This window comes from Oryctolagus cuniculus, chromosome 3 (genome assembly GCF_051225735.1).
Source record: "Oryctolagus cuniculus isolate XC-2025 breed Fujian yellow rabbit chromosome 3, ASM5122573v1, whole genome shotgun sequence".
NCBI classification, from domain to species: Eukaryota; Metazoa; Chordata; class Mammalia; order Lagomorpha; family Leporidae; genus Oryctolagus; species Oryctolagus cuniculus.
Window position 1 is genome coordinate 4,195,176 of NC_142869.1, and position 27,329 is coordinate 4,222,504.

A 27,329-nucleotide genomic window follows, 5' to 3' on the forward strand; every position below is an offset into this window, starting at 1 on the left:
TTTCCAGCGGGAAAACAATCACTTCCGAGATTTTCACGATTCTAGCTAACATCGGTGGCATGAACACTCTGCGCTACAACTGCAGAGGGCTGGGTTTCCAGCAAACGCGCATGTGCCAGCCAGCCCCGCGCGCGGCTTTCTCTCGGGTAAAGAGGAACGCCACCCACCGGCACCGGGGAAGGCCGTTCTGCTGTCTTAGAGCTGGCTTCAAAAACTTTCTGGAAAATCGAATTCAAAGATTAGCTTATTTGACTGCAGAAACTTTTGAAATGCACGCACACAAAGGACCTTATAAAAGCTAATAAAAAAAAAGCATGGGTTTCCTTTTTTTGTGGAGCCAAAATAAACTTATCTTTTAACTCTATTTTTCTATAACATTTTGAAGACCCCGCATATGTGGCGGGGAGAGACTCTCTTCATGGTGCCCCGTGCCAAGAAACACACTGGTCGCCGCGTCTCTGACCCAGTATCTGATGTATAGTCCTGGGGCCTCTCCTGCCTCTGCCCACAAAGGCGCCCGCAGGGCTGTGGGCAGGGACCGGAAAGCAGCTCCCGCAGCCTCGGTCAGCTGCGGGGGAGGTGGGGTTTTCTCAGCAGCCCTGGGCTTCTCGGGGACCCTGTGGCTCCGAGACCCCGTGCGACGCATTCCCCTCCCTCACCTTCCCACTCAGATCACCAGGCCTCTCCCTGCAGCTGCACCCCCACATGTTGCAGGCAGGGACCCCTACATCACAGAGGTGCTCCAGCCTCTCCCGCCGAAAGACTGGGACCCGGGGCCGACCCTGGTTCCTGAAAGACCAGTAAAAGCGGTGGAGGCCCCCGCAGGAGAGGGGTGTGCCGGGTGAGACGAGCCAGGGGGACAGAGCCGGGGGACGGAGCGTGCGCCGGCTCCGACGCCACCCACAGGTATTTTTCGCCCTCTAGCAGGATGCACCGCTGCACCAGCCGCCGGTCCCAGCTCCCAGCAGCCACCGCGCGCGGCCCAACTCCTTTCTCCTCCGTTTGGAGAGGATAACAGCCAAAGACGTCACAAGCGCACTGCAGGGCCTTTTGCTTGAGACGTGAAGTAATTTAGTATCCGGTTCCCGGCTAATGAAAACCTATTCCAGGCTAGCCGCACAGGCCAAAACAAATGCTTGAATTCAAGTCGTGTTGTGTAATGAGGAAGTTTAATTAAGGCCCCTGCATTACAGCTGTAAATGTTCCTTTATATAATAAGGTCTAAATGAAACTGAACCTAATCAAAGTTACAATTCCTTCATTAGCAAATTACAAACAAGAGCGCACAGCTGACACACCGGCCGTGATTATCACAGCTAATTGCCTCGTTGTCACAGGCCAGCCCGAAACAGTGTTCAGATGTCCGTCTGCGAGAGCAAATTAGGGCCACGTCGGGCTGTTCCTGTGATCACAAGGGGCTCTTGTACGGCGATCTGATTTACCCCTGTCGCCTGGCGGCCAGCGGCCCAATCAAAGACGCGCTACAAAGGCGGCCTTTGAAGTCAGTTCAGCCTGGAAACGCACTCCATATGCAGGCGGGCACACTGCACTTCATTAGATCTGTTGTCACATTTCCCTCTTCTTATTCTAATGATCCCATTTGAATACACACAGGAACCTCTCCTAATTGATGTCAAGTGAGTGACTTCTACATTCATCAACACGGCACATCAAACAAACCCCGGCGGCCGAGCCAGCATCGACACGGGCGGACCGAGGTGTGTCTCCAGCCTGGGGCCGGGAGGAGGGCGCGGCGTACCTGTTTAATTGGGATGGCTCGCCCGCTCCCGATGCTGTCCGCACGGCCCTCCAGCCCCTTCTTCTCTTTGTCTGGGTCGCTCCCTTTCCGAGACTGCAAAGCAAAGAGAAAGTTCGCATCTGGGTGAGGGCTGCGGCTCACAGATGGGGGCCCCGCGCATATTTAGAAACCATGTCTGAGGACACGCGTGTGTGCAGGCACACATCCTCATGCCTGCCTGCGCGCGCACACACACACACACACACAGTCACACACCTGCTACAAGCAGACTGGGAAAGGACTTACCTCCACTGACTCATCACTTCAAGGAGAATGTTCAAAACTCCCCCCCCAACTTTTCCACTGCGAAAGTATCTTTTAATTCTTTTCTTGAAAAAGTTCAAAATTCAATTACTAGAAACCAGTGGACCGTATAGGAAAGTAACGCCCGACAGGAAAGCCCATTCCAAGGCTGCGGCAAATGCAGCCCAAGAGCGGAGGGCTCTGGCTGCCTTTGTGGGAGACCCACTACCTAAGTGTACGTATTTAATTAATGTCGCAACAATTTTAAAAATCCCATCAGCTAGTCAGCTGTGCAGCTGAACGGTACACCCCTGATTAGTGCCGCGGTGCAGCTCATGCCTGCTTCTATTGCTTCGGGATCCTTAGGATGCAGCCAATTCAAAGTTAAACCAGTGTGCAGCACCACAAAACAATCATAGAGGGAGAAACACTGGAAACAGCCCTCTGACAAAGGTCAGTGTTGGGGGAATAATGAGCGGCTTTGCTTGCCACGCTCCTGAACCAATTATCCCGGCTGCACTGCCGAAGTCACGCCAACTAGCCAGGAGCCGGCGGTCGGCAGGCAGGGTGGCGCTGTCTCGCCCAGGGCGGCCCAAGCCGAGGCGCACCTGGACTGGGGAAATTGAAGGGCTCCGCCGCCGGAGCCTCCGTCTCCCGATGGCATGAGGACGTGAGCACAGTGATTTTCTGACAGATTTATTTTATTATGAGAGAAAGATCTGAGACTCGTCCTCCTTAATAACTGTGCTGACAAGTGACAACTTCACTCCATTACTTTTCAATGGGAACATTACTCACGCAATATTGAAAATGGAGAAACATTTTCATGTGCTTTTCAAATCTGAGATGATGTATGAAACGGACAGACCTGGTACTGTCCACTGCTGCCGTGGAAAGCTAATGGGAGCCAGCTTCGCGGGGACATGAGACGGAGCAGCCGCGTGCGTGCATGTGTGTGTGCGTGCGTGTGTGTGTGCGTGTGTGTGCGTGCATGTTAACTATCAGAAGGGGCAGCGTCACAGGACCTAATGGAAACAAGGCCTGCTGGTGCTTGTGTAGGATTCTGGGGTCGGGGAGGGGGTGGCCGAGACGCAGCAGCGGCAGCAGCAGGAGGAAGAAAGCTCCCAGGGAGGAGCTGCACTCCTGGGGCTCCGAAGGGGGCACAGTGCCCCCTAGAAACGCCCCTGGCTGCAGGAGCCGATGTTTCCTGAACACCTGCACGGTGCCAGGCACCGTGTGCTGCTTCTCTACACAAGTGCAGAGTCTAGAAAGCCGGCACCAGGAAGCAAAGCCAACAGCAAACCAACAGGTGCAGGAGAAGCTCAACCAGAAGGAAGGCTCGTCCCTCTGGGCCGGGGGAAACACAGGTGATTCGGGGATTCGTCTGGGAATTCGCTGGGGGCTCGCTCCTCTTTAATCAGGCAGTTCTTACATTAGCAACGCAGACCAATAGCCACCCGCGGCGGGCCTTGGGTTCTCCTCCCCCACATTTCAGTTCAGGGGAAAGCTGGCGTGGGCGGCTTCCAGTTGCAAAATAAATTTCAAAGCTCACTGTGAGGATATTTTAAAAACAGTTTAAGTTGACAAAGATATGAACGGCAGTTTGGGAATTTTATGAATACTAACATTCCAAACTTGGAAATCCATCTTCATTATTCTCTATTAACCAGAATAATTAACAAAACAAACATTCTTAAAAAAAATTAACATCTTCCTCAAGGCAGCACATCTGTCCCTCTCAGAGCAGGGTCCCAGCTTCCAGCGGGACAGGAGCAGACGGCCCATCGCACTGCTGCAAACACCTCGGAGCAGGGGCCACACGGGACTGAGCTCAAGACGGCTCGGCATCCGAGACAACCGGACGGCATCCTAGACAACCGGACGGCATCCGAGGTCAGACCGCATCGCAAGAACGGCACCAAGAACTCCCGGCAGCTCCGACCCTCGGGCAGAGGAGTCGTCGCAGACTGGACTCTCGGGGCAGAAGCAGGGCAACCCGCCACGCCCGGAGCCTGCGGCACGCCAGCCCCCCATTACCCGGTCTCCAACAGCAGGCCGGACCAGTGAAATCGGAATGCAGCAATTCCGCTAAAGCAAACGCGCCAGGCATACAACACTGCGACGCACAACCCGCAGGAAGGTCTTCTCCTGCCAGCCTTGGCGACGGCACTGCCTGTCTGCGGAAATGGCTCTGAGAAGTCGTCAGACACAGGCGCCCTCAGCGGCCACTGCGTGCGTCAAGGGCGGCCAGCAGCTGCCTCCAGGCGGGCCGCCTGCTGCTAGGGACAGCGCAGGAGATGACCACACCTTTCACAGAAGGTCTGGGACCGAAAGCCACAGCAGGGGCCGCTTCGCTCCCACTGACACTGACGAGGAAGGAGACAAATGCACGATGACCTCATCTCTGCAGAAAGGTCCAACTCGGCCTCGCCTGATGAGCAGCCAGCCAGGGACAGCTCTCAACCACCTGCGCACGGGGGCCTGGCCGCAATCGGAAACCCACCTCCCCTTCCCACCAGCTCCCGGAAGGCTGCAGGAACACGCCACACCCGGGGCCCGGCCTCCACGCTCCACACCGGCAGCTCCATCCAGACCACACTCGCTGCCGCCTCACAGCACCGGGAGCTGTGAGGACCGGGCCGCGTCCCCCTCTGGGCACTGGGCATCTAGGCCACGTCCACCTCTGGGCACCGGGAGCTGTGAGGACCGGGCCGCGTCCCCCTCTGGGCACTGGGCATCTAGGTCACGTCCACCTCTGGGCACCGGGAGCTGTGAGGACCGGGCCACGTCCACCTCTGGGCACTGGGAGCTGTGAGGACAGGGCCACATCCACCTCTGGGCACTGGGAGCTGTGAGGACCGGGCCACGTCCACCTCGGGGTACCGGGCCTACCTGGCCATTCGATGATGTCGGCATTTTACAGCAATGCTTTAAAACACCTCGTGTAGGTGCTGCCATCGCTACAAAGCTTGAAAACAGCGGGGCAACGCGGCGTGGAGTGGAAGGACACGTGAACAGACAACATACGCAAATGCAGGTGTGTGATGGGCCCAGGCGACAAGACGCGGGAGCCCGTGGGGGCTGTCCTGCGAGGGCTGTGGCGTTTGCCAACAATTTGCTCACTTTGTGACAGCGCAGCGGCCACAGAACCTGCCGGCCCTGATGGGCTGCGCGGTGAGCGAGCATTCCTTTTCTGCATGTCTGAAAATGTCCTCCAGGAAAGCATCCTAATCCCAAGTGAGTTCCGGTTACTGAGCTAAATCAGCTGCTCCAAGAACTCAGGCTATGAACCGGGGCTGAGTGGACATTGTCTTTTAACGTCTGTTTCCACAAAACAATGTTTGAAAGGAACCGGCGAGACGGGAGACGACTGAGCCTTCTTTAGTGAGGCAGATTCCACGCAGCCAAGGTAAGCCGCGCTCTGCTGCCGTGAGAGGTGGCGCGCCTGTGCCGTTCTGTAAAACGTGCAGGTGACTTATTCACACACGTGTGCGTACGCAGCTGGCAGTGTCTGGGAGCGAAGGTTCGAGCCCGCAGAGGGACACTGCAGGCCTGCTGGTGGCTGTGCAGCATGGCTGTGTGCCACCGGTCTGGCTCGCAGGTGGACGGTGCCCCCCAGGTGGCGGGTACAGCCCCGTCCCCAGGCTCGCTCCTTCGCCTCTATATACACATTTTGACAACTTCAGTCAATAATTACCCACAATTACCAGGGATGGAGAGTCTCTGAGAGGTTACATATTTAAGAAGAGGAACAAACTGTAACAATACGAATTTAATTTCTTAATTGCTATCATTTCAAAATTAATTTGCCTTCTTTCCGTTCCTTGGATGACACTGACCTCTAGTGGAGCTACTATTTCCAGGATTTCCCATGAGAAACCACACCTCCAGCGGCACCTTCACTTCCCCATTATCTTGTTCAACGTCAAACCCGCCCTGGGACTGCAGCGGCCCCCTGTGCAAAGGCCACCGCACAAGCCCTCTGTCACGTCCGCTTCTCTCTGGCCCCAAAACGGCTCCTCTCGACCATGACGACAAGGGACGCACACACCGATAAGGCGCAGACTCACAGACAGCTATTACGAGATATATTGATTATGATACACTCAAGGGTGATTTTCAGTCACTACAACGATGAGGCTTTACAATCTTTTAATTTATTTATTCTCACTTTACTTGAAAGGCAGAGAGGGAGGCGGAGAGGGAAGAGGAGCCCCCGTCTGCTGTTTCACTCCCCCGAATGCCTGCACCCCGCAGGGCTGGGCAGACTGAAGCCAGAAGCCTGGAGCTCCCTCTGAGGCTTTTAGGGACCCAAGCCCTTGAGCCATCACCACTGCCTTCCAGGGTGCACTAGCAGGAAGCTGGATCGGAATCAGAGTGGCCAGGACTTAAACCGGGCACTCTGATAGAGGGGTGTGGGCATCCAAGCAGCGATGCCCGTCCCTACAGTGAGTTTTATCAGCTCCTACACCTGCTTCGCTGGCCTAGACAGCCTCAGATTCCTGGCCTTACCTTGGATGCCTGTACATGTGTGTGAAGGTGCATATGTAGTGTGTGTGTGTGTGTGTGTGTGTGTACGTGAGCCAGGTGTGCAGACAGCGGCATATGTGAACATGCACAGGCATGTGTGAGCGTGAACCGCATGTGTACCTGTGCAGGTACGTGTGAATGTGAGTAGCCGTGTGTGCCTGTGTAGACAGGTGTACATGCACAGGCACGTGTGAACGTGAGCAGCATGTGTGTGCCTCTGCAGGAGTGTGTGTGCCTGTGCGGGCGTGTCTGTGAACATGAGCAGTGTGCGTGCAGGTGCACAGGTGGGTGTGAACGTGAGCAGTGTGCATGCACAGGTGTGTGTGAACGTGAGTAGTGTGTGCGTGCCCATGCACAGGTGTGTGTGTGAACATGAACAGTGTGCATGTACGTGCACAGGTGTGTGTGAACGTGAGTAGTGTGTGCGTGCCTATGCATGTCTGTGAACATGAGCAGTGTGCGTGCACGTGCACAGGTGTGTGTGAACATGAGCAGTGTTTGTGCACAGGTGTGTGTGAACGTGAGTAGTGTGTGCGTGCCCATGCATGTCTGTGAACGTGAGCAGTGTTTGTGCACAGGTGTGTGTGAATGTGAGTAGTGTGTGCATGCCCATGCATAGGTGTGTGTGAACATGAGCAGGCTATAACTGCACGTGAGTGAGTGACAGGTGAGTGTGTGACACATGAGTGCACGTGACAGGTGGGTGTGAACATGAGTAGCATGTGCATGCCTCTGCATGTCTGTGAACATGAATGGTGTGCATGCGCGTGCACAGGTGTGTGTGAACATGAGCAGTGTGTGTGCACGTGTATAGGTGTGTGTGAACGTGAGCAGTGTGCATGCATGTGACAGGTGGGTGTGAACATGAGTAGCGTGTGCGTGCCTCTGCATGTCTGTGAACATAGCGTGTGCGTGCACATGCACAGGTGTGTGTGAACGTGAGCAGTGTTTGTGCACGTGACAGGTGGGTGTGAACGTGAACAGTGTGCATGCACATGCAAAGGTGGGTGTGAACATGAGTAGCGTGTGAGTGCCTCTGCATGTCTGTGAACATGAACGGTGTGCGTGTACGTGCACAGGTGTGTGTGAATGTGAGCAGTGTGTGTGCACGTGACAGGTGGGTGCGAATGTGAGCAGTGTGCACGTGTATAGGTGTGTGTGAACGTGAGCAGTGTGTGTGCACGTGACAGGTGGGTGTGAACATGAGTAGCATGTGAGTGCCTCTGCATGTCTGTGAACATCAACGGGTGCATGCGTGTGCGCACACTTGTCTGCGTGGCTGGACCCTGCTGGCCGCAGACCCTCTCGGTTCTCTCGTCTGCCCTCAGCGCACAGCCCTCCCTCCCTCCTCCTCTCTAAGCCACGCCCTCCTGAACGTGGTCGACTCCCCCAGCGCACAGCCCTCCCCCTCCTCTCTAAGCCACGCTCTCCTGAACGTGGTCGACTCCCCCAGCGCACAGCCCTCCCTCCCCCTCCTCTCTAAGCCACGCCCTCCTGAACGTGGTCGACTCCCCCAGCGCACAGCCCTCCCTCCCCCTCCTCTCTAAGCCACACTCTCCTGAACGTGGTCGACTCCCCCAGCGCACAGCCCTCCCCCTCCTCTCTAAGCCACGCCCTCCTGAACGTGGTCGACTCCCCCAGCGCACAGCCCTCCCCCTCCTCTCTAAGCCACACTCTCCTGAACGTGGTCGACTCCCCCAGCGCACAGCCCTCCCCCTCCTCTCTAAGCCACACTCTCCTGAACGTGGTCGACTCCCCCAGCGCACAGCCCTCCCCCTCCTCTCTAAGCCACGCCCTCCTGAACGTGGTCGACTCCGGCAACAAGCGCCGCCCCCAGGGCCACAGGCACACCAGACCCCGCACGGCACTGGCTCGGGAGGGTTTGGATGCCTCCTGCTCGGCACACAGTGCTCTCCCCGGGGGCCCGGGCTGCCGCCTCCTGGCACACTCTGACTCCAAAGCTGCCCGGGACAGGCGGCAGGAGGGCGTGCCGCCGTCTGCTTATGCACAGACGAGTTTTAAAGGTGCTTCCTCGTTGCCCTTCCTTTCCTTAGAACAGAGCACACAGGTGTGGCCTCTGGAGGTGGGGACGGCCCGGCCGTGCTCCCCTGCCCCCCCCCCCCGGGGTTGGGACAATCACAGGAGGCTTCCCCATCTTCCCGTGCAGGCAGTGGCCCCTGAGCCCCCCCCCCCCCCCCCCCGGGAACGCGGACTGCACGGCCTGTCATGGCCTGTCCCAGACGTGCGAGCAGAAAAGAGACAGGGGTGTCGCAGCCTCCATGCAGAGCCGCTGAGGTTCCCATTGCTGTGTGTGTAGGAAGCCTATCAGATGTGCACCTGTGTTCCACAGACACCTGAACACCACCCCCAGTCACAGGCCCTAAGCCAATGCCGCCTTCCACCGACGGAAAACTCGGGGCTATAGCAGCAGCAGCGAGAAAAAATGGGGCCACAAGGGCTCCTCCCCGCCCCGTCAGGAAGTCTCCCAACAGACCCCTGCAGCAGTTCCACTGTTCTTGGCTCAGAGAGGTCAAGCAACTCGCCTGAGATCGAACAGCCACCAGCAGAGGAGGCCAGGGTCCGAGCCTGGTCTGTTCTCACCCGCCAGCAGTGGCTCAGGGCAGTCAGCAAAGGAGAGGGGAGGGTGGGAAGGGCGGGGGCTGTTGGCCATAGACCCTGGCGGGAATGACTGTCCCGTGGGAGACTGCCACCTGTGTGGGGGCAAAGGGAGGGGTTCCACCTGCAGGCACGTGGTGGCAGGTACCCTCATCAGGGAAGGCAGCGGGTCAGGTAACAGACAAGCCCGCCCCACTCCCGGCCAGAGCTCTGGTGCCCTCCTTTAGCTCAGGACAGGACATGTTCAACCTCTTTACGTCTAAGTCAGCAGGAATCAACCCCAAGAAGAAGTCAGAAGGTTGAAAACAGGGCCCCACTGACAGCCAAGGGGCTGGGCCGCGCTCTGTGCTGGGGCTGACCTGGGCACTGCGAGACGGGCAGCAGCACCCGTGGGTGCTCCCCGAGACTAGAGCTTCAGCGCTTCAAATCCCATGGCCCCGCTGGTGACACCCGAGACGCCGCCACAAACTGCCCCACGTCGGCGGGAAGTCAAGCCGCCCGGGGCTGGGAACCGGCGCTCACAAGCAGGTGCGTGTACCGCACAGAACCAGTGCAAGGCAGCCAGTGTGACCCCAGCCCCAGCACCGCAGCTCTGCCTGGCACTCAGGGCCCCACTGCGCAGCCTCGCAGGGTTGATCGGCGACTCCTGCCGCACCCATGGGCACGGACAGGGCCACAGCGCTTCTGCCTCCTCGACACATCTTAGTCGCCACAGGGACTCGGAATAACGGCACACCCCCGGGCCCACCACAGATTCTGACCAGACGTCTGACCCCCAGGTTTGAGAGGCTCCTCAGATGACTGATGCAGAACCTCAAAAGGCTCCTGGTGTCAAGAGCCCCGCCCACCTCCAAGCCCTGCCCCCACTCCGGCCCTGAGCAGGGCAAGGCGGACTGGGGATTGCAGTGCCTTAGCCAGCTCATCAGCTCGGATACACACACACACACACACACACACACAGCGGGATTTGGGGCACAGCTGTCATCCTCTCACACCTAATGCGACACGTTTTTAGCGAGAGGCCACGCAAGTCACAGGGCGGGAAAGATCTTCACCCAAAGCCTCGCTCTGCCGTTCCCACGCCAAGGACCGCCCACCCCACTGAGCATCCAAACCATCGCTTTCGGGAATGTGCTCCGGGTTCTACAGCTACTGCTGAACGGTCTGGCAGCCGAGCTCACCGCGAGAGAACTCCCGGGGACCACGCTCAAGCGTCACCTGCCCAGGTGGACACTCACGGTGAACAGGTTGGAGCGGCGCTTGGACTGCTTCCGGACGGGCGTGGGCGTGTTGGCCGTGGGGGGGACGTCGATCCGAAGCTCCTTCTGGCTGGTGCTTGGCGTCGACGGAACTGAGGAGGAGTAGTCGCTTAAACTCCCACCGCCGTTACTTGTCTGGAACGACGAAAGACCAGGGTTTTAGGAACGCTGCACGCTAGAACTGAGTCGGCCGCCCGAGCTGGCAAACCTCACTGCAGAGGCCCAGGAGACGGTTCTCTGACTCTGGTCCTACCAGGCTCACACACACACTGTCTCATTCTAGAATGTACCAATCATATCAAAAAATAAGCCTCTGGGCCGGCGCCGTGGCTCACTTGGCTAATCCTCCGCCTGCCGTGCCAGCACACCGGGTTCTAGTCTGGTCGGGGCGCCGGATTCTGTCCCGGTTGCCCCTCTTCCAGGCCAGCTCTCTGCTGTGGCCAGGGAGTGCAGTGGAGGTTGGCCCAAGTGCTTGGGCCTTGCACCCCATGGGAGACCAGGAGAAGCACCTGGCTCCTGGCTTCAGATCAGTGCAGCGGGCCAGCCGCAACACGCTGGACATTAGCGGCCACTTGGGGGGTGAACCAATGGAAAAAAAGGAAGACCTTTCTCTCTTTCTCTCACTGTCTAACTCTGTCAAAAAAAAAAAAAAAAAAAAAAAAGAAAGAAAGAAAGAAAAAGAAAAAAGAAAAAGCAGCATCTGTCCGATGCTTTCCGAGTTACGATGCCTTAACTTTCCTTTTCCCCAGAAAAATGAGGGGTTGGTTGGGCTGAACAAGTTCTAGGGTTCCCTCACTGCTCGAGACGAGAGGCAGACAGAGGACTGGCTCACTCAGGAGGGCACGACTGACCCTGGAAAATCTCAGTGCATTCGTGTATTTTGTCAAGAATGACAGAAAACGAACGCCAGCGACGGTGAAGACGCTGACATCTGGGACTGTACCTTTTGGTGGCCCAACACTTGACCCAGTAACTTACTGACTGCCCAAGCCCAAACCAAAGTCTGATGCCGAAAACCTTGCAGCTGCACCTGTTAGTAAAACCAGTGCCAACAGACACTGACCCAAAACACAAGCCAGGCAACGCCAGGCCGACAGCCTCCTGCGTGGGCCTCGGGTTGGGCTCTTCCGGGTGACAATTACCGCGTTTGCTTCCTAGTAAATAATTTAGCAAGACACTGTTACGGGAAGACAGCAGTTTCTACGGGGCCTAAGGGAGATGCTCATTACAGTCGAACGCCAGCAGCACCAGATCTGAGCGGAGAGTGGAATTGGCCATTGAGATTTACTCACAACTGTTCAGCCCACAAGCGGACCAGACCAGGCCCAGAGCTGGGTGCTTTAAATCACCCTGCCCAGCCCCCGTGCCAGCATGCCTCCTAACACAGGCAAGAACATCAAAGAACACGTCCCATAAAAACCACACGGCCACAGCAGTTTCTGAAGGGAATGTTAAAGCAATCAGCAACACGCTGCTACTTATAAAGTTGAAATTAAAAAAAAAAAAAACAAAACTCAACCCAGCAGCAGCACTGCGGGCCGTGAAAGCTGTGAGGGCACTTGGAGACCCTGGCGGACAAATGGGATTAGGAGGTGAGTTATCTTGGTCCAAACAGTTTTTGAAGGCTGGGCGGAGTTTTGTGGTAACACACGTCTTTAAGGAACTTTTTGAAAACTCCTAACATCCATAGATTACAAACAAATGCTGCGGCACAATAAACTTTCGGTTTTAATTCCATTTTCCAGCGACTTGTGGGAGCCCCCTTTGAACCCGCCGCCCCGGGCTGCCCGACATACCTGGCTTGTGTGCACGGCCGACACCTGGGCGGAGCACACAGAGGAGTGGCTGGGGGAGTTGGGGAGAGACTTGCAGGGGCCTATGGACAGCTGCTGCTTCTTCCTCGTGGCTACAATCTTCTGGGCGACTAGCGGACACAGAACAAAAGAAAAAAACGTGAGGCCGGTCTGCAGGCACAGTCGCCGCAGGGGTGATGTTGGTGAGCGCCGAAGCCCTTGCGGTCCTCCCTCCCCAGTAATACTTTCCTGGTTGCCGGGGGCAGCGGGGGGTAGGGAGGGAGACACAGCTGCCAGACTGCTCAGGGCATCCTCCCACCCTCGCTCCCAAGCGTGGCCACGCACGAAAGCTCCGGCCCATGGGGTGCGCGCAGAAGGACCACAAGGCGGTATGCGGACGTATCCCCGGAGCGAGGGCCGCCCTTTGCCCCTTTACCCCCTCGTTGCACCTGCCCGCTGCCTGAAACGCACAGGTGTTGGCCACAGCCCCGGCAGCCCTCTCGGGCAGCAGGCACCGTTAGACCAGAAGCCACCCTTGGTAAAGCAGGAGACGGGAGGAGCCGGCCCTCCGACCCCACAGAAGGCGTCAGCAGCCCTACTCAGATGATCACGGAGGACTTGAACATGAAACAAAAACACAGACTTGTCTCTTTAAGTTATTCTCATCTAAAAGTGATTCCCCCCCCCCCCAGCTTTTAGAGCAAGAATAATCCCAAGACAAGGTAATTTCACTAAATCCCTCTGAAAGCCAAAAATCTTTTTTGTGTGACCTAAAGAATTACTGTGAACTGCGTAAAGCTACACATTACAGAATTATATTCAAGGGCATGTATTGCATCAAAGACCTTTTTCTTTTACTAACCGTTAAATACATTAGGACACGCAATAGAAGTTTATCTTAATCAATACAAATTCAAATTCAACCAGCCATAACTTCTCTTGGCAAATGGCTTCGCTGATAAAGTGTACTGAATTTAATTGGAAAGGAAGTCGCGATGAGAATGCTCTTTCTCCACCAACAGGTGTCGCAGCAGGAGAACATCCCTTCAAACAAAGGGACGTGTGTCTGGGGACCGGCTCCAGGAAGCTCAGCCACACTCCATCCACATCTTTGCCCACGGCTGCTCCCGTGGCCCGAGCCAAGGAGCACCCCACCACGCCCTGGCAATGGCGTGGGACACACAAGGGACCCACACTGGACTCCCAGATAATTCCTTCTCCGCACACACGCAATTTTAATAAGGAACTGCTTTGTCCACAGCTGGTGGCTTTCATGTAAATGAACGGTGGTGCGGATGTGATGAAGTGAGGACGCAGTGCATAAAAAATGGCTCCCGGGGATGTGGCAGCAGCTTCATTAGCCGCATCCCACCCCAACAGGCCTCTCAGCATCCCGCAAGGACGGGATCAATTAATTCATCTTCCCCTAGTGTATTGATCATAACCTTCATCAGCTAATCATGTTGAAATTACCCGGGAATATCACAGCACTCTGTCATCTCAAAACCACTGGCCTATCGACCTGGGGCCTTTGAAGACATACATTAGGATATTTTAAAAACCACGATGTGGACTCAAAGGGAAAAATCTAAGTTCAGATTCCAACAGCTGTGACACACCAGTCTTTCCCATGCACTGAAATTCCAAAGACCAGAAGTGAATCCACCTAAAAATAGGCCTGCCCTGGGGAGTGCCCATTTATGTACGCACGTGTGAAGTAGCAGGAAGGGGTTTTTGAGCATCAGCTCCGCGGCACGGCGGCTTCACAGGCAGGCTGGGAGTGACCAGCGGCTGGAGGGCCACACAGACTCTGACCTTTAACCTCTCAGGAAATGCACGAGCATCAGAACGAATCGGGACCGCGGGCCATGCTGTGGGCACTGGGCACACTCCCTGGCAATGCCGAGAAACTTTCTAAGAGGAGGCAGGCGTGGTACCGATCCTCATTCTGTGAGGTTCCTCCTGCATGTGACCTGCCTACGCTCTCTGAGCTTAGGAGGAACGAGAACACGCCTACCGTCACAGCCAGCAGGTGCGGGGCACGGCCACATTCATCACACAGAAATACGGGCACTGTTGTGTAGTGGGTTAGGCCACCACGTGTGACACTGGCATCCCACACGGGTGCCGGCCGAGTCTTGGCTGCTCCACTTCCGATCCAGCTCCCTGCTAACGGCCTAGGCAAAGCAGGCAAAGGTGGCCCAGTGCTCGGCTCCTGTCTCCAGGCTTTGGCCTGAGTCAGCCATGGCCATTGCAGCCACTTGGGAAGTGAACCAGCGGATGGAAGACCTCTCTGTCTTTCCCTCTCTCTCTAACTTTTACGTTCAAAGAAGTAAGTCTTTAAAAGAAATTACACAGGGGCCGACACCGTGGCTCACTTGGCTAATCCTCCGCCTGTGGCGTCGGCATCCCGTATGGGCACCGGATTCTGTCCCGGTTGCTCCTCTTCCAGGCCAGCTCTCTGCTGTGGCCCGGGAGTGCAGTGGAGGATGGCCCAAGTGCTTGGGCCCTGCACCCCATGGGAGACCAGGATAAATACCTGGCTCCTGGCTTCGGATCGGTGCAGCACACCAGCCGTAGTAGCCATTTGGGGGGTGAACCAATGGAAGGAAGACCTTTCTCTCTCTCTCTCTCTAACTCTACCTGTCAAATAAGTAAAAAAAAAAAATAATTATAATAATAAAGAAATTACACAAAAATGAATCCACAACACACAGCAACACGGAAAACACCGTCTTTTGCTACTTTGCTTCTTGTTCTGTCTGTCCTGCGCCAACTTCCTGTTACTTTTGTCCTTCTTACTCCCAAACAGAAACACAAGGAAACAACCGACAAATATTTTGTCCCATAAATATAGTCGCTGCTTCAGAACTGCAGGACGATCCACAAACACAGGGGAAACCTGATTTAGTGGAGAATAAAGTATCTGACTCAACAGGGAGAAGAGGTGTCTGAGCAGGAAGGGGTGGGGATGCCAGGCCGTCGTGAGAGGCGGGATCTACCCTCCGGCCTGCTCACCAACAGCCACGCGTGTGCACTGCTGCTGGGGCTGGTCCCTGCTACCACCTCAGGTCCCTGCTCACCAACAGCCACGCGTGTGCACTGCTGGGTCCTTGCTCACCAACAGCCACGCGTGGGCACTGCTGGGTCCCTGCTCACCAACAGCCACGCGTGTGCACTGCTGCCACGTCAGGCCCCTGCTCACCAACAGCCACGCGTGTGCACTGCTGCTGGTGCTGGCCCCGGCTACTTGCTTTACAGCCCGGGGCGCGTGGCATCTGCTCGCCTCACTAGACGACATCCGTCAGCACAGCAGACGGAACACTGTAAACACGACCCCGAATCCTTAATCCCTAATATTTAGAATATTTGTATGTCAGAGTAAGCTTATCTTTCCATTTTCAGAATTACCTACTTATCTGAAAGGCAAGATACAGAGAAAGCGGGAGACGAGCAGAGGGCTGCCATCCACTGCTTCACGCCCCGAATGCCTAAAACCACCCGGGCTCAACCTGAGTCTCCCCAGCAGGTGGCTGCGACCCAACGACTGGAGTCATTACGTGCTGCCTCTGGGGGTGGGCACTACCAGGAAGCTGGAACTAGAATCGGAGCAGGGCTCGAACCCCGGCACTCCCCAACTGTGTCTTCACCACTCTGCCTCCGTGTTGCCAGGGTTAAATTACGCACACGACCCCAGATGATGCTGGCTCGGCAATTTTCATAACCTCTGAGTCATTGTCAACAAAATAAAGTTTGTTGACATAAACACATAAACACGGATATGAACATACATATAAATACACGCCTAATGTGAATGCGTGCGTGTGGGTGTCGGGAACACAACTGCCTGAACCTACCTGAAAGACCTGGGAATCGCTAAGGGGTGCGGTATTTTCTCAAACGCGGTGACGTACTTCCTCGATCGCTATGCGAGCTGTGCCCACACCTCAAATGGAGTCACCGGAGGCACCAGTGACAACTTCCCCCAGGCACTCCCAGTGGAATCAGCTCCTGATCCTTCGGCAGTGACACCTGCCACCGCTTCCAAAGTCACTCCTATAGCTTAAAACAGTTACTTGCACAAGATGAGGGAACTTCCAAGAGCTCGCGGGAAATGGAATTACAGAGAAGCAATATTTTGGTGTCAAAAAGTTTCAGGACCCATGAATACAAAGTGTCTTCCAAAATTTCACGTAAAATGAGTAACACAGCTTTCAAAACAATTTTGCACCAAAATAAACATGTGGTTTTTTAGAGATTTATTTAACTGAATCGCAGAGAGCATTAGAGAGAGATAAGAGATAGAGGAAGGGCCGGTGCTGTGCCGTAGCAGGTAAAGCCACTGTCTGCGGTGCTGGCATCCCATATGGGCACCGGTTTGAGACCCGGCTGCTCCACTTCCAATCCAGCTCTCTGCTATGGCCTGGGAAAGCAGTGGAAGATGGCCCAAGTGTATGGGCCCCTGCACCCACGTGGGAGACCCAGAAAAAGCTCCTGGCTCCTGGCTTTGGCTCAGCCCAGCTCTGGCTTTTGCAGCCATTTAGGGAGTGAACTAGCAGATGGAAGGCCTCTCTCTCTCTCTCTCTCTTTTTGCCTCTCTGCCTCTCTGTAACTCTGCCTTTCAAATAAATAATCTTTTTTTTTTTTTTTTTTTTTTTAAAGAGCTAGAGAAAGAGAGAGAGAGCAGCCAAGAGAGAGACTGAGAGATCGTCCATCCTCTGGTTCACTCTCCAGATGGCTGCAACAGCCAGGGCTGGGCCAGGCCAAAGCCAGGAGCCAGGAGCTTCTTCCAGGCCTCCCACATGAACGGCAGGGCCCAAGCACTGAGCTGTCTTCAGCTGCTCTCCCAGGTGCACCAGCAGGAAGGCGGATCGGAAGAGGTTGCTGGCTTCACAGGCGGCAGCCTACCTGCTGTCCCACAATACCAGCCAAGCTTACCTTTTAATTCTACTTTCCCAAAACTTTCTGAAGTACCCTGGAAGATCAATGATACCCTTTAATTACCCCTTTTGCTCCTATCTAGGGAACTCCAGCGTATCAAGTCCGGTCACAGCAAGCCATGGGAAGGGCCGGAAGTGGGAGCGTGCCCTCTTCCAGGCAGGGGGGTGGACTGGTGCTGGGGGGACATCCTCATTTTCACATCCACGTCCACACTTGTTTTTCCGTTCCTCAATTACAAAACACGTAAGAGCTTGAGCAAAGGGCCGGCGCCGTGGCTCACTTGGTTAATCCTCCACCTGCAGTGCCGGCATCCCGTATGGGCGCCAGGTTCTAGTGCCGGTTGCCCCTATTCCAGGCCAGCTCTCTGCTGTGGCCGGGAGTGCAGTGGAGGATGGCCCAGGTGCTTGGGCCCTGCACCCCATGGGAGACCAGGAGAAGCACCTGGCTCCTGGCTTCGGATCGGCGCAGCGCACCGGCCATAGTGGCCATTTGAGGGGTGAACCAATGGAAGACCTTTCTCTCTGTCTCTAACTCTGTCAAAAAAAAAAAAAAAAAAAAAAGAACTTGAGCAAAAGCATGATAATAGGCGCTACGTCTGTCCTCTAGAATTCTTGCCCGTCCTACTGGACAGAAGATGAACGGCTCCTTGTTAAATAAGTGATTACAGCAAGACTCTGAGAGAGCCCTCAGCTAGGACGTCACTCAAGGATGACATGATGACTCGTGTCTAGACCACGCTGTTTCCAAATCACTCGCACTAAGCAAGGACAAGAGCAACACCGGTCACACGAGGAAGAGTGTGGGGGCCTTGCCACCCCCACCCCCCCCAGTGCCCCCACAGCAGCCTCCTGCCCCGCCCCCGTTCAGATGCTCTGCTGCGCTGCCCCGGGCCGCCCCGGCTGTCTCCGCCCCACGGTCCCGCTGCTTTACGGATGGGAAAGACACGGTGGGCAGTGGCACCTCCGTCTGCTCGCCAGCGTCCCCAGCTGGACGGTTACCGTGGGCGCTCACACTGAGCCCCCACTTCCTCCTCAGCTCCGGGGCTGTACGTGGAACGTGACGGGAGGGGCTGTGCCGGCAACACAGCCCACCGGCGCCCTTTGGGATCTGACCTCGCCTGTGCACGGTCCCTGCCCCCTTGCAGCGTCACAGGGGTCACTGGTGGTGGCCTGGAGGTCAGGCCGTACCTTACGTGACCTCTGGGCAGCACTGGGCACTGCTGCCCGTGCCCTCCCTGGGCTCCTCGCCTGCTGGTTCCTGAAAGGTGGGGGCATCCCCCCTCAGCCTGACCTCCAGGTCCCCTTGTTGCTGACAGCTCCGGCACCGCCACAGACAGCTCCGCTTTGCATCCCGCCTGCACTCGGGACTGTGCGTCAGTCACCAGCCCCGCACCGGCCCCATGCTCCCCTCAAACCAGCGGCATCTCCCCTATTTCCTACAACACCCCCACATCACCTTCCCAGGCATGGGCAGAGGGGATTTTAACACAGGACTCACTACCGGGGGCTTGCTTCACCGCCACCGCCATGCTCCGAGGCCGGCTACCCAAACACACCGCAGGGAGCTGCCTGGCAGATCCTAGCTCGGCGGCCACGCAGCCCTTAAAGCCGATTTCCTGGTGAAAACCGGGCTCCCTCCCATGTGCCGAGGGCGGCTTCCCTGCCTCCTGCTAGCTCCCAGCCTCAGCACAGCTGTGGGCGCCACGGTGTCTCCCGGAGCAAGCAGAGACCCCGAGGGAAGCCCGTGTGCCCCACGCTTGCTGGCGTCTGGGTGGCACTGGGGAGGGGCAGCAAGCTAAGGATGACACGATGCCGTGTCCAAATTTGGCAGACATCCCGGGGCCACCGTCACCAGTGCCAAGCGGTGACCTGGTAGAAGCCACGGCCGATCTGAGGCAGCTGGCTCCTCTGTGGCTGGGAAGAGGCGGCAGTGGCTGAGGCCAACAAGTGTGCAGGGCCGGGGAGAAAATTCTAAGGAAGCCACGTGAGGAAAAGTCTCCAGGAAAAGATTTAATCAGACTGAACCCGTGCCTAGCAGTCACACTTAGCAACATCAGCTGAGCCACGGCCTCTTCTGCCTTTACCTTGGGCGCTGTCACCTGGCACCGGAAGCCTCCCTGCCAGAACCATCGTGGGGCTCACCTGCAGAATGCCCACACATAATGGAGACCACCACGGACTGTAAATCTCCCAGCAACAAATAAAAGAGCCCCGAATGTCTCAACTCGGGTTTAAATCACAGTGGACTGGTCATTAAATTAGCTTATTAATTAAGGAAAATTAATTACCAATTACCGATGATCTTTCTGAATGTGGAACTCAGGCATGGAAAGGAGTCTGAAGTGGGCCTCCTCACCACGCACAGCTCAGAGTCAACAGTGTCCAGGGCACCGTCGGCCACCCACACCCATCTCCCCAGTGCCTTACACGCTCTCTATGTTGTGAGCACAGGGGAAGCTACCCTGCTAACTAAGTAAAAGTGGAGAGAGGGGGAGAGAGGGGGAAAGAGGAGGAGAGAGAGGGGGAAGGGGGGAGAGAAGGGGAGAGGGGAGAGAGAGGGAGGGGGAGAGGGGGGAGAGGAGAGAGAGGAGAGAGAGAGGACAGAGGGAGAGAGGGGGTAGAGGGGGAGGGGGAGGGGGGTAGAGGAGGTAGAGGGGGGAGAGGGGGGAGAGGGGAGAGGGGGAGAGAGAGGACAGAGGGAGAGAGGGGAAGAGAGGGAAAGAGGGGTAGACAGGAAGAGAGAGGGAGAGAGGGAGAGAGGGAGAGAGGGAGAGAGGGAGAGGGGAGGATAGAGGTGGAGGGGGGAGGGGGGAGAGGGGGAGGGGAGAGAGGGGGAAACAGGAAGAGAGAGGAAGAGAGAGGGGGAGAGGAGGGAGAGGAGGGAGAGAGGGGGGAGACAGGGAGAGACAGGGAGACAGGAAAAGAGAGGGAGAGAGGAGGAGAGAGGGGGAGAGGAAGAGATAGGGACAGAGGGGGAGGGGGAAGGGGGGGGAGAGGGGGAGAGGAGGGGAGAGAGAGAGAGACGGAGAGAGGGGTGTAGGTGCTGGTGGAGAAGGCACAGGTACCCTGGGAGGTCTGCTGGGTTGCGTGACTGCAACAAGCAGCTTAATCACAACCAGGAACCCCGGGACCCACAGCACAGCTGACACCTGAACACCTACACCCGTGGAGACCCTGCAAAGCCATGCTGTTAACTGGAAAATGCAGCCGGCTTATGCTTCTCCAAGACAGGGGAACAGTTTCATAGACCTCTGAGCTATTTAGGAAATGCTAAATGCCATGACTTATTTGGGGCCAAAAGGCAGACCTCAGCAGAGGCAATGAATGACGGACAGATCAGCAAAGGGCTGGGGGGTAAGAACAACCAATCGGCAAGGGAGAAGGGGTAGGCGGGTTAGAGATGGCGGAGGGAGAAGCAGTTAAAAGGGATACCTGGAGACATCCTTTTAAGGACCTGGGAGGCTGCGCTGTGGCGTAGCGGGTAGAGCCGCTGCCTGCAATGCCGGCATTCCATGTGGGCGCCGGTTTGGGTCCTGGCTGCTCCACTTCCAATCCAGCTCTCTCTTATGGCCTGGGGAAGCAGAAGATGGCCCAGGTCCTTGGGCCCCTGCAACTGTGTGGGAGACCCGGAAGACGGTCCTGACTCCTGCTTCAGATCAGCACAGCTCTTGCTGTTGCAGTCATCTGAGGAGTGAACCAGTGGATGGAAGACCTCTCTCTCTCTCTCTGCCTCTCCACTCTCTGTATAACTCTTTCAAGTAAATAAATAAATCTTTACAAAAAAAAAAAAAAAAAAAAAAAGACCAGGTATGCAAAATACCAGATTAAATGTGAAAAACGTAGATATTCGTTAAGGCTGCAGGGGGCCATCAAAGCTGTCCAAAGACAGATGAGAGGACCCAAGCTTCGCAAAGACGCCTAGTGTGGTCTGGAAGACACCAAGCACTTCCACCTGGCCACGCGCGAGCTGGGGAAGAGGCTGTGGCGGAGCTGTCAGGGTCTGCACTACGGAGCCGGGCTCCCGGGGAGTCTGAGACCCCCCATATCTAAAACTGCTGCTACCCTAACCTTAGTAGTGTCTGATTAATCTCATGGCAGGTTGTAGAACTCCCGGCGGATTCTATCACATGATGAATCAAACCTACCCAAAGGAGTCCTCATAAGGTGACACGAGGTCGTGAGAAGAGTTCCAGCTACACCCCACCAGTCGCACATTAGCCTTCCCCATGGGCACTGTGACCCCAGAAGTGAAGCTGCACGGGCCACTCTCTGGAACAGGCTCACTCACCCCTACGCTTGGCTCTTCTCCCTGAGCCTCGGCTCCTCCTGGTCCAAACCACCCTTCTCACGGACACTGCCTCCATGTTCTGCAAACAGGTCTGGCCTGATCCCACCCACACTTCAACAGCACCAACCAGAAACCATCCGAGTCATTTTCCAACTATTAGCAAACACTACGGAAGGCAGGGCATCCCGCAACTCAACACGTCACGAAACTGACGGACGGATGTGCGGAAGGACACCTCTGCCACACGCCTGCTCTACGGTTCCCTGTCGGTGGAAATCCAACGAGAGGCTTGAGACAAGAGTCAGCTCCCCGGGCCCCTGCGCCCCAAGCAAGTCATTAGGACAAAGGCTTGGGGCCAGCACTGTGGCAGGCCGGGGAAAGGCCTGGCTGGGAGCAATCCTATCGCAGGACGCAGGGTGACAGTGTCCCCTCTGTGCTTTTCCTCTACACAACCCACTAATCCACCACAGGACAGTGCGGAAGCCAGACCTCCTTTAATGTTTAAAGTTTTTCCTCGAGTAATGAAGTCTGAATTCTTCATCTGAGATTCAGTTCTTGTCTGTGTTCTTTTTATCTCGTTGTATTAAAACAAATTTATCTTCATTTATGTCGCAATTACCTATTAGGGTTGTTAATTTGCTGGAAATGAAGCTATTGTTTAATTGCTCCTATTAATCGGGGGATTTAAATGCCGACTGTAATAAACAGTTACCTTCAGGACGGAGCAAAGTCAAGGCGGCTGACATTAATTTAGGAATTTCAGGACGAGGGGAAATTTCCACCATGTCCAGAGTGGCTGGACTTCCCTTTGCCTTTCAGAGAAAAGGTAAAAGAGCATAAAACATATTTTTTAAAACCACTCATCCTGAAACAAATATGGTATACCCGACATTTTTATATGTATATCCAATCCTGGTGTAAAGTTACTACTTGTGGCAAGGGGACGCCCGATCCCGCTGCAGGAAGTGCACGTCCCACCCTCCTCTGCACCTGTTCACAGCTCCTCAACCTTTGACTCCAGAGCCAGGGTGCTGCAGGTCAGGAGGCCTGACTCCCACAGCTGCCCAGACCCTGGGCTACCAGGCAGCAGAAACCGTGACACCGACCGCCTGCTTGGGTCTCAGGCCCCAAAGGAGCCAGGACCTCAGGTCCATACCCAGAGGTCTGCAAACATGTGCTGCTAACAGCTTTCTGCACCCCCGCGCACCACTGCCTGCTCATCTGAACACGGGGCTTCTGTGGGCTTGGTTCTCCTGGAATCAAAACTCTGCCCCAAATTTTGGGGGGTCTAAGAGGGAGGGTGCTCCAAGGGCCACTGTCTGAAGCCCCTCCAGTCTGCCCATGTGGCCAAAGGATGCCCACCGTCCGGTGCTCAGTCCCAGACATCCTGATGTGCCCTGAAGATGCTGATGGGTCCTTCAACAACTCCCCTCGCCTCCCCTGGCCCCAGCCTCACGCTCACCTCCACACCTTCTCCCATCTTGAAATTCCACCTCCACCCTCGTCTGAGACCCTCACCAGGCTGTCCCTGTGCAGCCCCCAGCTGGCTTCCTCTCAGCTCACTCCCAGCTGAAACTCTTCCAACTCCGTGGGTTCCACCACTCTTAGAGTCGCCCTCAACCTGCAGGACGGCCCACACCTGAAACCAGGTGATTCTGCTTGCTGTCCAGCAGGTCTCAGAGCGGGGCTCTGCTTTTCTGGGCATTTACTGGGCCTAGTGGTGGGCACGAGGTGTCCTCCGAAACTCCCATCCTGCTGGGGTCCTGACCCAGGCACAGGTTAGGTCAGGTTGATTCCTTGGAGGCCGCGGCATGGAGGCCGATGACACAGGAGACCCCTTGTCCCAGAATGCTCCTGGGCCTGCTCTTGGTCCCAGAATGCCCTTGGGCCTGCTCTTGGTCCCAGGATGCCCCTGGGCCTGCTCCTGGTCCCAGGATGCCCCTGGGCCTGCTCTTGGTCCCAGGATGCCCCTGGGCCTGCTCCTGGTCCCAGGATGCCCTTGGGCCTGCTCTTGGTCCCAGGATGCCCCTGGGCCTGCTCCTGGTCCCAGGATGCCCTTGGGCCTGCTCCTGGTCCAAGAATGAACTTGTTCATGTTCTTGGTGCCAAAATGCTCTGAGTACTGCTCTTGTTCCCAGAATGCACCTGGTCATGCTCTTCAATCTGTTCTAGGTCCCAGCATGCAGTTGGTCAGTGACCAGAACAGAGTTACACAAGACCCCAGGGGACCAAGCAAGCTGCTGTCCTTTCTGGGTTTACTGTGCGGAGGCGGCCGCTTTCTCTGCAGCGTAGCCAGAGAGGCTTCCCAGCATGCCTGCCTCCCTCCCTGATTCGTCCACCACACCAGTGCGTAGCCACGGAGAGAATGTCAGCCTTGACCAGAGTGCACCTCACCCCTCCCTGCCCACATACCCCGGATGAGGAACATTTTACCTGAAGCTCCACAACTCATTTCATTTTATTTTCTAAATTACTTTAAAGATTTACTTGAAAGAGTAACAGGGAAAGAGAGAGAGAGAGATCTATGTGCTGGCTCACTCCTTAAATGGCCGTGACAGCCATGTCTGGGCCAGACCATAGCCAGGAGCCAGGAACTCCATCTTGGTCTCCACATGGGTGCAGGAGCCCAAGTACTCGGGCTGTCCTCTGCCGTCTTCCCAGGTGCATTAGCCGGGGCCTGGGTCAGCCGTGGAGCAGCCAGGACTTGACCCATACTCAATACGGGATGCTGGCATTGCAAGCAGCAGCTTAACCCACTGAGCTACCCAGTCCCTGTCACTTTTTAAGCATTTTATTCATTCATTCATCCATTTGAAAGGCAGAGTAACAGAGAGACCTGCCATCCACTGATTCACTTCCAAATGGCCACAGTGGCCAGGGCTGGGCCAGGCTGAAGCCAGGAGCCAGGAGCTCCGCCCAGGTTCCTGGATGGGTGGTGGGGCCCAAGCATCCGGGCTACTTTCTGCTGCCTTCCCAGGCACACGAAGGGAGCTGGACCAGAAGCAGAGCAGCGGGGACTCGCACTAGCACCGTGATGTGGGACGCTGGGAGAACTGCAAGCGGCAACTGAACCCACTGCACCACAAAGCCCGCCCTCCACGATGTTTTACTAAGATTTCAAGAAGCGGTAGTCTTCATTCCCGGACCAGAAACCCCATGTCTCAGTCCTCTTCCTCTCATCATAGAGTCCACACCTCCTTCCCCACCCACGGAGTGGGTGTACGGAAAGCGCCATAAAGCAAGGTGCATATTTCAATCAGAAATCATGAAACAAGAATCTGCAATAGCAAAATACTGAGAATTTAGGAATACTGCAGACAGAGCGAGCGCTCCAAGCAGGAAACACCCACGTGGATGGATGAGACACGTGGGTCTCGGCGCTGTGCCCATGAAGCAGACAATAACGTGCATGGTGAAGAGCCGTTTCGGTGACGTGAGAAAACAGTGTGTGTGGCTGCAGCAGCAGCAGCACAGGGCTAGGACCGTCCTTGGGAGTCCCAGGTAAACCAGGAGACAGGAGTCTGAGGACTCCCGAGGTTCTGGGGGCCACAGCCCAAGCATCACTAAAACACGTACCGAGTAATGGGAGCCACTGACGGGTGCCAAGACCCTGGCGGCTGGGAGCAGAGGTGGCGACAGCGCCCCGAAAAGATATTTGATAGAGACAAAACCAGCATTTTGCAGGAAAAGGTGAGAAAGAGAACACAAGTGTAACAAGGAGGGAAGCTTGGTGTCGACGCCCAGAAGGACCAAGGCCCAGCATTCACGGAGACCTGCACTCCCACTGCAGCTGGGCCCCCATGGGACACAGGCTCCCACTGTGGGCAGAGACCCCACGGAGAGGCAGGCTCCCACTGTGGGCTGGGACCCCACGGAGACACGCGCTCCCACTGTGGGCTGGACTCCACGGAGAGGCATGCTCCTGCTGTGGGCTGGGACTCCACGGAGAGGCAGGCTCCCGCTGTGGGCAGGGACCCCACGGAGACGCAGGCTCCCACTGTGGGCTGGGACTCCACGGAGAGGCAGGCTCCCACTGTGGGCTGGGACTCCACGGAGAGGCAGGCTCCCACTGTGGGCTGGGACCCCACGGAGACATGTGCTCCCACTGTGGGCTGGGACCCCACGGAGACACGCACTCCCACTGTGGGCTGGACTCCACGGAGAGGCAGGCTCCCACTGTGGGCTGGGACCCCACGGAGACACGCGCTCCCACTGTGGGCTGGACTCCACGGAGAGGCAGGCTCCCACTGTGGGCTGGGACCCCACGGAGACACGCGCTCCCACTGTGGGCTGGGACCCCACGGAGACACGCGCTCCCACTGTGGGCTGGACTCCACGGAGAGGCAGGCTCCCACTGTGGGCTGGGACTCCACAGAGAGGCAGGCTCCCACTGTGGGCTGGGACTCCACAGAGAGGCAGGCTCCCACTGTGGGCTGGACTCCACGGAGAGGCAGGCTCCCACTGTGGGCTGGGACCCCACAGAGACATGTGCTCCCACTGTGGGTTGGGACCCCATGGGGACACATACTCTGGCTGTGGGCAGGGACCCCACAGAGAGGCATGATCCCGCTGCAGGCTGGGACCTCATGGGACGCGCACTCTAGCTCTGGGCAGGGACCCCACGGGGACTCGCACGCCCACTGTGGGCTGGGACCCCACGGGGACGCATGCTCCTGCTACAGGCTGGGACCCCATGGGGACGCACACTCTAGCTGTGGGCAGGGACCCCACAGAGACACGTGCTCCCACTGTGGGCTGGGACCCCATGGGACGCGCACTCTAGCTGTGGGCAGGGACCCCACAGAGACACGTGCTCCCACTGTGGGCTGGGACCCCATGGGGACACACACTCTGGCTGTGGGCAGGGACCCCACAGAGAGGCATGCTCCCGCTGCAGGCTGGGACCCCAGGGGGATGCACACTCTAGCGGTGGGCAGGGACCCCACGGGGACGCGCACTCTAGCCATGGGCAGGGACCCCATGAGACGCACATTCTAGTTGTGGGCAGGGACCCCACGGGGACACGCACTCTAGCCGTGGGCAGGGACCCCACAGGGACACGCACGCTAGTCATGGGCAGGGACCCCACGGGGACGCACGCTCCCGCTGTGGGCTGGATCTTAGGCACGGAGGAGCTTCTTCAAGTGCTCCCCTCCTGAGTCTGACGTACAGGGGTACAGTGAGGCTACCAGGACACGGTGAGATCAGAAGGCTGAGTGTCACTTCTCTCAACGTCCAGCTAGCATTCATGATTAACTACTCTGCTTCATGGCATAAATAATCATTAAAATCAGCAAGCAGAGTTCAAAAGCAGCTAACATAGCTTAGGTTAACCTGAAGTGCAGAATGATACGCAAAAATAATACGTTAAAGGTTCTTCCAAAGAGTACAAAAGCTTTATGGACTAGGACAATCGTCTGCCCACACTGTGACACAGGTTAGCACGCAGCTGAACGCAGTAAACTCTGAGCGGAAAGCAAGGAACACCCAAACGCTGCAATTAAACCCAGTGCCAATCTGTCCAGAAGGCCAGGGGATGATTAACTTTCTCTCTCACTTATTCTCAAATTGGATGCAAATCAGTGCCTACCGAGATGAGGCAAGTGAATATCCCAATAAATTGGCAATACAATTTAGATGGCAGGCAAGGATCTCAAAGATAAATGGCTTAAACAAAGAGGGGAAAAATGAACCTGTCACTTCTCCTCAACTCATCAAGCTGTCTGGCAGGGAGAGTTGATGGCTGCGGCGCAGACATGCATCTGACACCCCTGAAGGGGACGGCTGGGCCGGCACTGCCTGCGTCTGCGCCGCACAGCTCCTCACTCTCCCCACGCCGGCGAGGGCCACGGGACTGGTATTT

At 56.4% G+C, this 27,329-nt stretch overlaps 1 protein-coding gene across 22 annotated transcripts in view; it reads right to left on the bottom strand.

The window, feature by feature from the left end:
• Positions 1-27,329, bottom strand: part of AGAP1 (ArfGAP with GTPase domain, ankyrin repeat and PH domain 1) — a 514,165-nt gene that overhangs the window by 251,374 nt on the left and 235,462 nt on the right. For all 22 annotated transcript variants that reach the window (XM_070071494.2, XM_070071492.2, XM_089328880.1 and 19 more), the window contains 3 exons: positions 12,243-12,370; positions 10,426-10,581; positions 1,760-1,852 (listed from right to left, as the gene is read on the bottom strand). In XM_070071494.2, coding sequence (XP_069927595.2) covers positions 1,760-1,852; positions 10,426-10,581; positions 12,243-12,370 — 377 coding nt within the window. The remainder of the gene's footprint in view (positions 1-1,759; positions 1,853-10,425; positions 10,582-12,242; positions 12,371-27,329) is intronic.